At 38.6% G+C, this 12,471-nt stretch overlaps 1 protein-coding gene across 2 annotated transcripts; it reads right to left on the reverse strand.

Annotated features, from left to right (window-relative positions):
• Window positions 1-672: 672 nt before the first annotated feature.
• On the reverse strand, window positions 673-11,846 carry LOC148034982 (uncharacterized). Of its 2 annotated transcripts, none has more exons than XM_087680609.1 (3): window positions 11,387-11,846; window positions 11,120-11,203; window positions 673-770 (listed from the first exon to the last, which is right to left on the reverse strand). In XM_087680609.1, the coding sequence occupies exons 1-3, from the start codon at window positions 11,630-11,632 to the stop codon at window positions 732-734; spliced, it is 369 nt and encodes a 122-aa protein (XP_087536735.1). In that variant the 5' UTR covers window positions 11,633-11,846; the 3' UTR covers window positions 673-731. The 2 variants fall into 2 exon arrangements, with proteins under 2 accessions (XP_087536735.1, XP_087536736.1); XM_087680610.1 differs by lacking the exon at window positions 673-770 and adding an exon at window positions 7,683-7,905.
• Window positions 11,847-12,471: the final 625 nt, after the last annotated feature.

Raw genomic sequence — 12,471 nt, forward strand, 5'->3', positions numbered from 1 at the left:
CTATGAGATTAAGGGGGGGATCCATCGATGAGAGCACACTTTGAAGGTTGAAGTTCTTAGAGAAAACTTGGAATATCGCGTCACCCTGGTTGGCAAAGATAGTCTCGTGGATCCACTCATCAAAGTGTGTGCGAGTATCCATCGTAGCAGGTAGGAGGGATGTGGTGGATATAAAGAGATGAAGAGAGAAAGTGTAAAATGAAACAATGAAACAATAACTAAACTAGTTCTACCTTAAAAACCTTAAGTTTTAAACCATTAAGGGTTGTTGGTATACGATATTTAGTTATGGCTTTACTTACATCTTTGTAAAGTTTACATGCATATGTAAATGTGTTGAATATTACAAGTTTGTAAGCGACAATATTCTATTGGCCAAAAAAATAATTTTTTTTATAGGTGTTGGATATTACAATTTGTGGTGTTGGGATTTTTAGAGAGACTCTACAATTTCTAAAATATGTGGAGCCACACATTTTCTGCCGATAGCAGTATCCTTAGCTCGACTTCAAATTTTCCTACCATCTAGTTTAAAATAGAAGCAAACAGGTGGATTTTGCATTAACATTGTAATTTCCTGGCGCATTATACTCAAGGGCCAATCATCCTCCATTTGCAACACTTGGGGCTCGCGGCTCTCACAAATGACAGTAACATCCACAGCTACACTTTCACGCATGTCTTGATCAAGGCACAATCATTTACCCTTGAGCATCCTCCATCTACGATACTTAAATACTAGGCATAAAGTTTGTCGTGCAACAAAGTACCTGTAAATGGAAAGGAAAGTTAGCCGATTCATCCCAAAGTAAGATACTAGTCAACTAAGAGAGAAAAATTATACCTAAAAGCCATGTCCCTTGTTGTGACTCGAGACTCCACTGTGTCAGGACTGTGAGTTATTTTTTATGTCCAATTTTTGCCTAGAATCCTTGTTACATAATCCTCTGATGCATTTTTTATGACGTACGTGCTTTTGGTATATCTTAAACCGTTACATTCCTTGAACATGTGTGCAAAAATTGCAATCGATATGAACTATCTTAGATGTACATTCTTTGAGCTAGTGCTTGGCTTCATAGAATTCAATATGTCTATTGAAATTTTTGTGCTACACATGTGCAAAATGTCGCTACTACACAATGGTCATTCTATGCTATTGAGATTCGATATGTGCATAGACTTAAGGGTTTCATATTCTCGACTCCCCTTGGGCAATATGTACTTGGAGTCATAGAAAAAAACAAGGTTCTCTGTGAGCTACTTAGTTGTACGCCCCTCAAAGAGCAATTTACCAATTTTGAGGTTGTAACACTTAAAAGAACCAGTGAAATTCTCAACATTTTGCCACTCACAACAATCCGAAGGGTATACTTCTCTAAATATGAGACAAGTTGTTACATAGGTATCATGAAATTTCTCATTCTCAATGAGTTGCAAATACTTATTGTTTGCAATGCTTCATTGAAAGGGCACAATGGACGCAATGGAGAAAGAGCTGAAGAGGGAGTGCATCATTTTTGAAGAAAAGAAGGAACTTATATTTTCATCGGAAGTTGGCCCCTCCTCTCCACCGATGAAAAAGCCAAGAAACAATGGAGAGTTCTTGTTGGCTATCGGCTTTTTGTATCTACCATCACTAGCAGCCATCACATGTATTTTTCTTGATGAATATAAGATACTTTACTTTGTCTCTATAAATAAATATTTATTAAATAAATGTGTGGTTCATTTAAGTGTGACGATAATGTGTGGTACGTAAATGACGCATTTGCATATGTTAACATAATTCAATGCGTAGTACTACACTTGTGATTGTGTAAGTATAACGATAATGTGTGGTATGTGAATGATGCATCCATATAGATTAACATAATTCAACGCGTAGTACTGCACTTGCGATTGTGCATAAGCAATAAAATAACTTGTATCCATACGTATTACTGCTTTCGATGCGTTCGTACATTAAACAAAAATTAAGAGTCATGTGTTTTAAGAAATAAAACAAAACAACTTTACTCAATTATTTAAATTCAATACACATCGCATGAGATATTATGTATATATAAATAAATATTTCAATGTGACAGAGTATACAAAATTTTTTGGCCTTCCAAGATGTTATGATGCTATAACACTCATTACAAACCTTGCATCATTAATCTAGCAAACTATGGCGGAGTCCCCTTGCCGTGTCGAAGCCGAATGATAAATTTTATGTCTTTATCTGTAATTTTGACACGCTTTGCATGGATGGTCGCAAGCTATGTATCATCAAAAAAGTCGATGAGAAACCCCTCTACAACTGTTTGTAGGGCCTCCATAGCTACAGCAGTCCACCTTCCTGCTGGTGGGCAATCCCGCACTCGTGCCCAAAATCTTTCCATCCCTTTCAGCTCCAAGTCTTGCATTTCCTGAACAACCTTATGAAAAGAACTTTTCGAGATGAGAAGCTCGTATACGCGTTGGATTCTCCTTAACTCTTGAAGGGCAACAGTGCCCAGTTTCCATCTCCTCTTCTTCTATGGTGGTCCTTGTGCTCTATGGGGAGCACCTATTACTGCACCAGAGGAGGCTCCACCTTGTGCTTCAGGTAGCGGGCCTTGGTGTGAGGTCTTTTCGAGGCCAAAATGATGACATGCTTGCTTGGTGCATGCCACGCAAGCTCAAGGAGGGCAAGACGGAGAAGAGACAGAGGTTGGGGATGTGAAAATGGAGGAAGCAAAGAAGCAAAATGTGAAAATGAAAAGAAGAATGAACTTTTAATCCATTTCAATTCCAAAATCGGGTTAATGCAGCTTCATATGCACTGTCCATCGTGTGATCGTAAATCCATAACTTTTTATCAAAATGCGATGAAACTTCACACGCACACTCATTAGGTAGGAAAGTGACTCTAGACGCCAAACTTTGGACCAGGGGTTTGCAGGTTTTTTTTTTTTAATAATTTGGACTCTTGGTCACCTAACAAGTATGCGTGTGAAGTTTTGTTGCATTCCGATACAATTTAGTATTTTAAAAATTATCCCACAGCAAAATTATGAATGGATTGATAATTGAGAAATCAACATCACGACTACTGGCCCTTAGAAACATCGCACCACATAGACTATACAGAGGCATCAAGAGTAAAGTCTGCAACAAGAAATGGCAAATTTTTGCATATTATTCCTATTGAAATTGACAGTGCTAACAAAAACTATAAGAGAATTGAAAATAGAGCGAAGATGCACAATCAAAGTTGAGAGTGAAAGACAAGTATAAATTTTAATTCATATTTCAAGGGTGCAAACAATCGTTTTGCACTGGGACATAGTCATATGTCCAATGCACGAGGATAACACTATGCCAAAAAAGATAACATTACAAACTGTGTTTATTCCATTGGAACGAATGCATCCTTCACTGCTTGAAGATTTCTTACAAGTGAGAAGTCCTTGAGAGTTACAGTGTTGCACAACATTGAGCATCAGTCATCAAGTCAACCAAAAAGGCATTCACAGCACACTATAGAGCATGAAGACATTCTTTTGTGAAGCGATCAAGGTCTATCCTGACCTTGTGCCAAAAACCACCTTCTGCTTTCTGTGCAGTAGAGGTCTTGCACAATCTCGCAAACAAGTCTCAAGAAGCTCGCCTTCCGAATGATGAGATTAAAAGAGCATTGTTACCTCCTAATTTCTCTCAAGGCCAGTGTACCTGGCTTCCACTTGTATTTCTTGTGGGAATGCTGAGAAGGACACTTGTGAGGGCGGCTTGAGGAAGGTGGGTTAGGTTGAGAAGGGGGTGCATCTGAGCTAGTAGATGCTCCAAGAGACTGAACACGATATGGGGCTCTGAGTGGAAGCTTATTTGCAACTATCTTAAACCTAGCCATCTTTCCTACACAAGAGATGTGAGAACTCAATGAATAAGATAGAAAGTAAAACCCTCTTTTATATAACCCTAAACTATAAGACTGATTCACATAGATGTACACTCTCTCTTTCTCTCTTAAACTATGAATTGCATTCACACTAAATACATTGTTCATCTTACTATCTTATCTCTCTTCGAACCCATTTGCTGCCTTGTCAAAGCCTTGTTTCTAGCCATTTGGCATGGTTTTCTTTGGCACTTGAGGCTTTATAGCGCACTCTTTTAGTGAAACGGCATGATTTCATCATGTCTGTAGTCGATTCATCAGCACTTTCATTTTCTCTCTTTTGCAAGAGTTTAGCTTCATTCGCTACTATAATCCTATACCACCAAGATAGCAATTGGATCATTGAATTGCTACCATTCACCCCTCCACCATGATCAAATTTTCTTTCGTATGCACCACGCGCTATCCAATGTGAATTTTCCATCCCTTGTGTGGGCCAAATTTCTATGCTTCCCTTTTCTGCAAAGTATGGCCCATGTGCCTCAAGGATATGCTACAAAGACACATATCACACATGAGTAAAACTATGCTTAATAGTTTATACAATTCATACAATTTTAAAATATTAACTTAGTACACACCATGTAATGTGTGATAGAGCTTTTGCCAGATGCTTCCACCATGTTTTCGTAGAAGTTTTGCACAACATTGATAAATTCTTGCTTATCTTCATTGTTAAATACCATCTTGCGAAGTAAGGAGCCAATTTGTTAAGACTTATCCAAATCTTTTTTTTCCTCTATTACTTAGATCAGGAACTACAAAATGTAACTTTTTCCACTCATCGTAGTCTTGCAGCCTACGAACCATGGCATTCCCTTCCTCATTGATGGGTGCTGAGAGAAACTTCCTAGACTTTGCTCCTCCAAAGCAAGGCTTTTTTGGCAAGTTACCAAATTTTCCTGATCTCCTCATCTTTTTCAATCGTCACTTGATGCTTATGTAGCCCAATTTCTGATAGCACTCACTCCATATTCCTACACGTTGCAATGGCTTCTTTTTTTGGTTGCATCCTATAAAACACAATATTAGTGAGTTTGGAAATCTCCCAATTCCCATTTTTTGAATACTAAAAAGATGGCACACGGATAACATGCCCATAAGTTTCTCAAAACCATATGATGTGACCTATAATTGGAAAACGCTTGAAAAATGGAATCTATTGAGCTATAGAGTGCTTGATTTGGAGTTATAGTATTTAAGTTATGACAAATCCAAAGATTTGACCATGTGTCCCAAACTTATAGGAAATTCCCATATTCCCCAATATGGTATTATAAGCAAAGCAAATGTATTCATATACAAGTTTCTCGATGATTCTGACAAAAGCATGCAATGAACAAATGTGAATACGATCCAATGGAATGTTGAAGATGGGCGGGATCTTCTTCATTGCACGTCGGTGCAACACTTGTCACCCTTTGCCAGTTCTTCTTTTTGTCCTTTCCTTCCACCCTCTCTGTCAAGCAATATAGGCATGGATTCTTTGTATTTGCACCATTGGAGATTCCACACATGCATTTTAAAGTTTTCAAGTCTCCTACAAGATATCATTCAACCAAGTATTGACCATACCCTTCAACCGAGAGCATCTCACCATGTTCCTGACAATCGATGATGCTTGGAATGCTTGTGTGCATAAAGAACAGTTGTAGCACCTCAAATGTTTCCTTAGAAACTTCAAATGCAACGAGCCACCACACATGACGCTCAGATTGAACACTAAAGTTCCCTGGGTTGTTCTTGTCGAATTGTAAAGCTCTATTCATTAGAGTTGCACTAACTCTTTCAAGCTTTACTCCTTTGACAACCTCACTTTTATCTAATTTTATAACAAACTGCAATTTACCATTACATTCCTCAACAGACATATTGTTGTACATTACCATTGCCGACTGTACCTTGTACAAATCTAAATAGTAATTGTTGAGTTCAGTGAACTTTACCTCATATGTATTTTTGGTCCCAACCTTTAGTATTTCGACGCATTGAACATGCATGGGATCTCCTATCAGCTTCAAAACCTTTGTATTAAGTTGTCGTCGGGCCTCTATTAACTTTGAAGGTTGAGGAAAAGTCACGATTCTATTCTCTTCAGCACACGACCAAACCTAGTCTTCACAACTTTGAATATTTTTGAATAAGTCGTTGTGCTAATATCAACTCTGTCATGAACTTGATTGTGCATCCACAGTTGAGAACTCATTTAACACATCTTTTAATGTGCACTCAATCACATTTTCCTTCACAGCCTTAAACTTAGAATTGCTCAAAGCATTTTCCAATGTACTTGCCTTAAGCAATCTACTAATACACGATCCAACCTCACCCTCACCTAGGTTCTCTTTCTGAGCTACCTTACATGCTTTGATATGTTGCTTCCACTAGCCGATATTCACAATTAACTCATTGATTGGCTTTTTCTTTTGTTTGCGCTCTTGTGTTAGCTTGATGTTGATCTTTCTCAAGTCTTCCAATTGTGCCTTTGCCTCCTCATATGAGATACCAATGTCATGGATAGTGTCCTGTATTGAAATAATTTGATTGTTTTGTTGAATTATAGTGTCATTCAGCTGTACCACTTGTCCTATGAGCTGTTGTATATGAAGTTGATGTGTAGCAATCACATCATGGCAATTTTTTATGGTTGCTTGGCAAGTTATAAATACTTTGAACGCCTTATCATTGAGCCACCTAGTATAACCGAGTCACCCATTTTCACCCTCGCACACATACTTCAACAAATTTGTGATTCCTGAGAAAGTTGGAGGTCTATTGTTTAAGGGGTCCATTGGGTAGATTCCCCCATCAACCCACAAATCCACATGTTTCAATTCCATTTTCATGTAACTCTTCAAAACCTTAGGGTTAACACTGGTATGCTGGGTTCTTTTGAATAATGGGGCATATTCAATCTCTACCTCAATATGCAACTCATTCTTTCTTGTATACATTTTACTATTAATAGAAACGGGGAGCCTACTTGGTTGTCACAAGAGGCAGAGTGGAGATGCACAAAGAGGCACACAAAGGTGCCAAGGGAAAGGAGGGTGTAAGTAATTTACTTTGTTAATGAAGGTTGCATAAACATAGAGAAGAGGTCACAATAAGGCCATGAGAGAGTATAGATATGGGGGGAAATAGCTCAAAGAGTAGGGATGTCCAAGTATTTTCGTATTTTAGATATTTCTATTTTACCTCCAAAAGCATCTCCAAAAAATATGAAATTTGACCAGTTAGTTTGTTTTTTGACCAAAAGCTAGAATATAAAAAATCCCCAAAATATCTTTAAATGAACTTTTGAAATTTCATTTCCCTTATTCTTGATTAAAAATCAATTACCTCGTATCTACTAATCATTTTGTATTGAAAACGAAGCACCACACTCCTATAACTAACTCCTTTTTTAAAATAAAATTTGGTTGAAAAAGACTTCTTGAATGAGGAGAGAGAAGGAATTTGAGTATATCTTTGTAGATAATATAAAAAAGGCAAAACGAGATTGCAAAAGTGGAGAGAAAAGATGATTATTTTACTATTCTTCTCTCCTCTTTTCCTTGTTTTAAGGAGGAGAGAGGGGGGGCTAAAAGGCCCATTTATGAGTTCAGTTTTTTCCTAATATGATGTGCAGCCATCAATCAAACACTTCCATGCAAAAAAAATAGAACCACTAATCTTGGGGCATAAAACAATTTCCCAAAGCCATGTAAAGCTAGAGACAGTTTTTGTATAAAAGTTGTATTTCTCATCTTGACCATAAATATCACATTGACAATTGCGCTCTCTCCCATGTATACCAAAGGGAACTTATCTTATATGATTTACAACATCCCTCAAAAATGACATTTCCACATGCCTGATGTAGTACCAGGTGTACCAATTATGAAGCTTGCATACAAAGTAAGGATTCAACTTCTCGAAGGCCTTTGCTAGATTTGCACCTCTGGATGACTCTATTTGAAGGCAAGAAATAAGTCCACCTACATTAAATACATATAATTGGTAAGTTTTATGAAAATTTTCCACATATTACTTGCTGAAAAGCAAAATACTACCTCTCTTGGGGGTAGCAAACTGGTAGTAGCCTGGAAGTAGCATAGTGGTATCAAGTTGATAACAAAAGGTTAGCTCTCTTAAGTAGAAGACTAGTAGTAGAGTAGAATTTGTACACTAAAAGTGGTAGATTGATATCTAATTTAAAACCAAATGGTAGCTCCCAATCTACCAATCTAGTAACACAATGGTAGCAGACTAGTAGCATACCAAAATGAATAGACTGGTAGCATACCAAAACTAGCAAACTAGTATCAAGTTAACCAAATGGTAGCTCCATGTTGCCCATTTGGTAGGACACTCGTATTATCTTGAAACTAGCTCACTGGTAGCACAATGGTAGCACAATAGGAATAGGAGACTTGTGTGAAGTCAATAACAAAATGGTAGCTCCCAACCTTTCAACTTGCTAGCAAATTGGTAGCACACTAAAAGTAGCATAGTGGTATAATGTTTGGAGCAAAATGGAAACTCCGGCATACTAATTTGATAGCACACTAGTAGTATGATGGTAGCACCTACTATCTAAAAAGGCGCTAAAAGAGGCTAAAAGTGGAATGGCACCATCCATCCTATAACCTCCCAAGCTAGTAGCAGACTAGTAGTTCTTAGATAGTAATCACGTGTGCCTTGAGCATGGTAGTAAGTGGGGCAACTCAAACATGCTAACAAGATGGTAGATTACAATTTGTAATCACCCAAACCTTTTGTTGGTTGCTAGTATATTAGCTTCCAATGTGTACAAGTGGCAAGTGATTTTAGAATGGTACCTCTTATGTCACTACTAACAGGGTACAAGCTATAGTTTGGTAGTAGAGAGGGATCTAATAGAGGTCTCCTAGCTAACATTGCTTTGGTAGCTGAGTGTTAGGTGGTGGTGGATTGGTAGTTGAACCAATGTAGTAGGAATCTTGCAATATGCTGGTAGCTAACCGTTTTGTGTCAATGGGAGAAAGAAGATAAGAATGTGTGATAGACTATGCAATTATGTATCAGACTCAATGAGCAACCATAGGCACTTGAAGAAGGATCAAATCAATCATATAATCGTTGCCAGAATGAAAAAACCAAACTTGACGTTGCTCAAGAAGATGCACTGGGTGTCATGTATACACTTTTTTCCCAATACACTTTCGACATCCAAAAGGAGACTACTATGTCTCTAACTTCCTATGTAATTACACTTCTTTTGCATGGTGTCACTCACACAAATGCAGTGGCAATATTGTCTCCTTGTGTTGCAATCGAGATCTAGTTGCATAGAGGTTTCTTTGATGTATACCAAGAAGCCGTGATGTAGCTATTATATTTGGTTTTCTTATTTGATTTGCAGAATTCAATAGCATCATGATACTTTCCCATTTCAAGAATAACTATTTTGACTTTTTGGTTTCTTTATTGCCTTGAGCATGTTGTACAACCCATTCATGAAAAGACTTTGCTTAGTATTGGAAACCTGGAGTCCATTTTATATTGAATTTGAAGGTCTCTCAACTCTAGAAACCTTCTAAGGATGTCCACCTTCTCCAACTTACGAAGACCCTTTGTGCAATGCGTGAAACACTTCAACATCTTAGAAAAAATTCTATGTTGTTTAGTGTCACTTAACCTAACCTATGTAATCGTAGCATTCCTAGCATTTGCATGTCAATATTTATGCTTCCTCTTTGCTTCATACTCCTTGATTATAGCTTTTTTGCATGAGCTATGTTGAATTGAGCCACTATATAGGCATGTAATAATAGAATTACTACCATTTTCTATTAAGATCTCCATCCGTGGGTCTTTTGGAGGAAAAGTAGAATGGCAAGATAATTTATCTCAATTCATAGATACACACCACAAGGTTTTGGATGCAATTCATGCATGTCCATTAGAGAGAGAGAGAGAGAGAGAGAGAGAGAGAGAGAGAGAGAGAGAGAGAGAGAGAGAGAGAGAGAGAGAGAGAGAGAGAGAGAGAGAGAGTGTGTGTGTGTGTGTGTGTGTGTGTGTGTGTGTGTGTGTGAGCGAGAGCAAACACCAGGGGAGAGAGAGAGAGAGAGAGAGAGAGAGAGAGAGAGAGAGAGAGAGAGAGAGAGAGAGAGAGAGAGAGAGAGAGAGAGAGATCAAATATGCAAGAGAAACATTGACAAAGGGAGTCTCTAACACACACACACACTCACTCACTCACTCACATAGATGAATAGGTCTACTTGGCATAAACCTCGTATAAGCCAACTTAGTCTAGTCAACAACGACAATTTTCATACACTTAACCTAACTAAATACATGGACATCAAGAGAGTCAACTTACCCCTCTGAAAATGAGAAAAATGTTTATCCATGATGAAGGAACAAGTTTGTTGAAGGCAAAAATTATGTGAGGATGTGGGAAAAAGCTAGTGGGGAGGTTTCAAAGCTCTTTGTGTCACACACTTTTTTGACAATGAGTCGACAATTTATCAGCCATAAGTTTACAAATGCATTTGGAGATTCAAATGATGGTGCCAAATACCTAGCAAGAAGTCTTAAATGTGTGAATCCTCTTCCATGCAACGTTGGACCCATAAGCTTCAGAGTTGAATTCATGAATTCAACCCCTCAAAGGCTTCTACAATATTTCCATTGGGACCTTCCAACATAGGTCCATATATTCCCCAACACTTACAAGCTTCCTCTTGCTACATGGATCTCCTTTCTACAAACAACAATATGACCATGCCACTGAGTCTTAATCTAGTATGCTAGATTATGAACAACCCCATATTCTCATTTCTCCAAATGATAGGCATGGCAATATAGGAGGAAGAAGAGGAGGAAGAGTAGTAGATGCCTAAAGGGTTAGAAGAAAACCTATTATAGAGAAGCCCCTCATGAGGGCAACCAAGTTGGTACCTCCATCAGCTCTGTAGGAATTAGTGCATCTTAGTTATACAAACAAATTTTCTCCAAGGGACTTCGGTTTGGGGAGATGCATAGATCAATCGAAATTTCAACGATCTCATGCTAAAAGAGTGTTTCTATTATGCTACCACATGTAGTCATGAGGGAATAGCTATAATGGCTTGATTATTCAATCTTGAAGCTTTTCTTAACCAATTCCAAGGCTCCACCAACAACCATTACCCAACCAAAGCCCCCATAGCAAGTTAGGACTCTAACCTTGTTTACCCAAGTCGAGAATTTAGCTTCTATAGTGGTCCCTTGCATCTTTTCCACCCAAATCAACTTCATTTGCTCCCGACCCTATCCAAAACATTTTATTCATTTTATTTTACAAACAAAATCTTGTGAGATCAACAAAGTGCACAAGCATTTCATTCCAAGGATGGCCATTTTCCCAAACTATATTGCCCTTTATAAAAAGCTACGTGTAACAAACCTTAATCTGAAATATTTCGAACAAAAAGGAAAGAAAGTTGTCGCCACCTGCAAGCACGACGTCGTCCTAGCTGTCGTCATCTCGCATGTCCGGCACCTCATGAGCTCCAAATCGACACACAAAGCCAACACTTTGATCGAGTCTGAGCCACAAAGCACGAACACAAGCCCAAGCCGAAAAGCCATCTTCCTCAAAGCTAATTTCATCGAATCAACCATGAGCTTTGATGCCGAGCAGCAAAGCTTAATGTCGGGATGAAGCGACTGATCGTAGGCTACAAAATCCTTAGCCATGCGCCACAAGGGCTGATTCGACTATTCACTATTGTTTCTGGGCATTGCTTACTGGGAAGGCCGAGAGAGAGAGAGAGAGAGAGAGAGAGATGTAGTGGGGGACAGACAGAGAAGGATAGCGTGGGAAGAAGATATTGGGAGAGAGAGAGAGAGATAGGGAGAAAAGAGAGAGGAGGGTCTACACAGAGAGAGATAGTAGAAGAGAGACAGCGAGGTCTTAAAGTAAAGAGAGAGGGAGAGAGGTGACTAAGAGATAGAGAGATGCACAAAATATAAAGGGAAAGGGAGAGAGTGAAAGAGGATCGTATTTTTTGGTTCGTGTTCGGGAAAATTTCGTCACGTTTTCCTTCAACGGAACCCTTTGGCACAGCTTGCTTCAATCACTCCAAGTTTGTATCCCATCCTATTTCCTTTCAACCTTGCTATTAAGTCACTCCCCAAGGCCACAAGTTCTCTTTTCTCAAACCGATGTTTCTACTTCTTTCGAACTTACCCTCCTAACGAAAAAAATCCATCATATTTTCTCTCATCTTGCTACCAAACATTTACTTGGGACTTCTTTATCCAGCCCAATCCACATACCCTTTGAGCTTACTAATATACCTTGACAAGCCGTAGTTTGTGGCTATAAAGACCAAAGAAGAAGGAAGCAAGGAACGTGGTGTCAAAGCTGGCCCCTACGTGGAGAAGTATGGGAGCTAGACACGAGGTAGCACGTACAAGCGACACCCCCATTCCACAACACCAAGTCCATGTTGTTTCTTTGTATTTTTGTAGCAGTCTTGTTAAAATAAGGGTTACAAGGAAATCTCATAAGTAATGTCAATAAAATTGTAAAA

The sequence above is a fragment of the Lygodium microphyllum genome, chromosome 6, assembly GCF_053477565.2.
Source record: "Lygodium microphyllum isolate KBCC chromosome 6, Lygodium_microphyllum_v1.1.10, whole genome shotgun sequence".
NCBI classification, from domain to species: domain Eukaryota; kingdom Viridiplantae; phylum Streptophyta; class Polypodiopsida; order Schizaeales; family Lygodiaceae; genus Lygodium; species Lygodium microphyllum.

Bases quoted from the DNA above. Each gene is read 5' to 3' on its own strand.
- LOC148034982 (XM_087680609.1), bottom strand. From the start codon at position 11,632: ATGGCTAAGGATTTTGTAGCCTACGATCAGTCGCTTCATCCCGACATT. The intron at 11,204-11,386 runs GTGGCGACAACT...TGTTTTGGATAG, and splicing joins GGACGACGTCGTGCTTGCAG to GGTCGGGAGCAAATGAAGTT. The intron at 771-11,119 runs GTTAGAGTCCTA...TTCCATTTACAG, and splicing joins TCTCGACTTGGGTAAACAAG to GTACTTTGTTGCACGACAAA.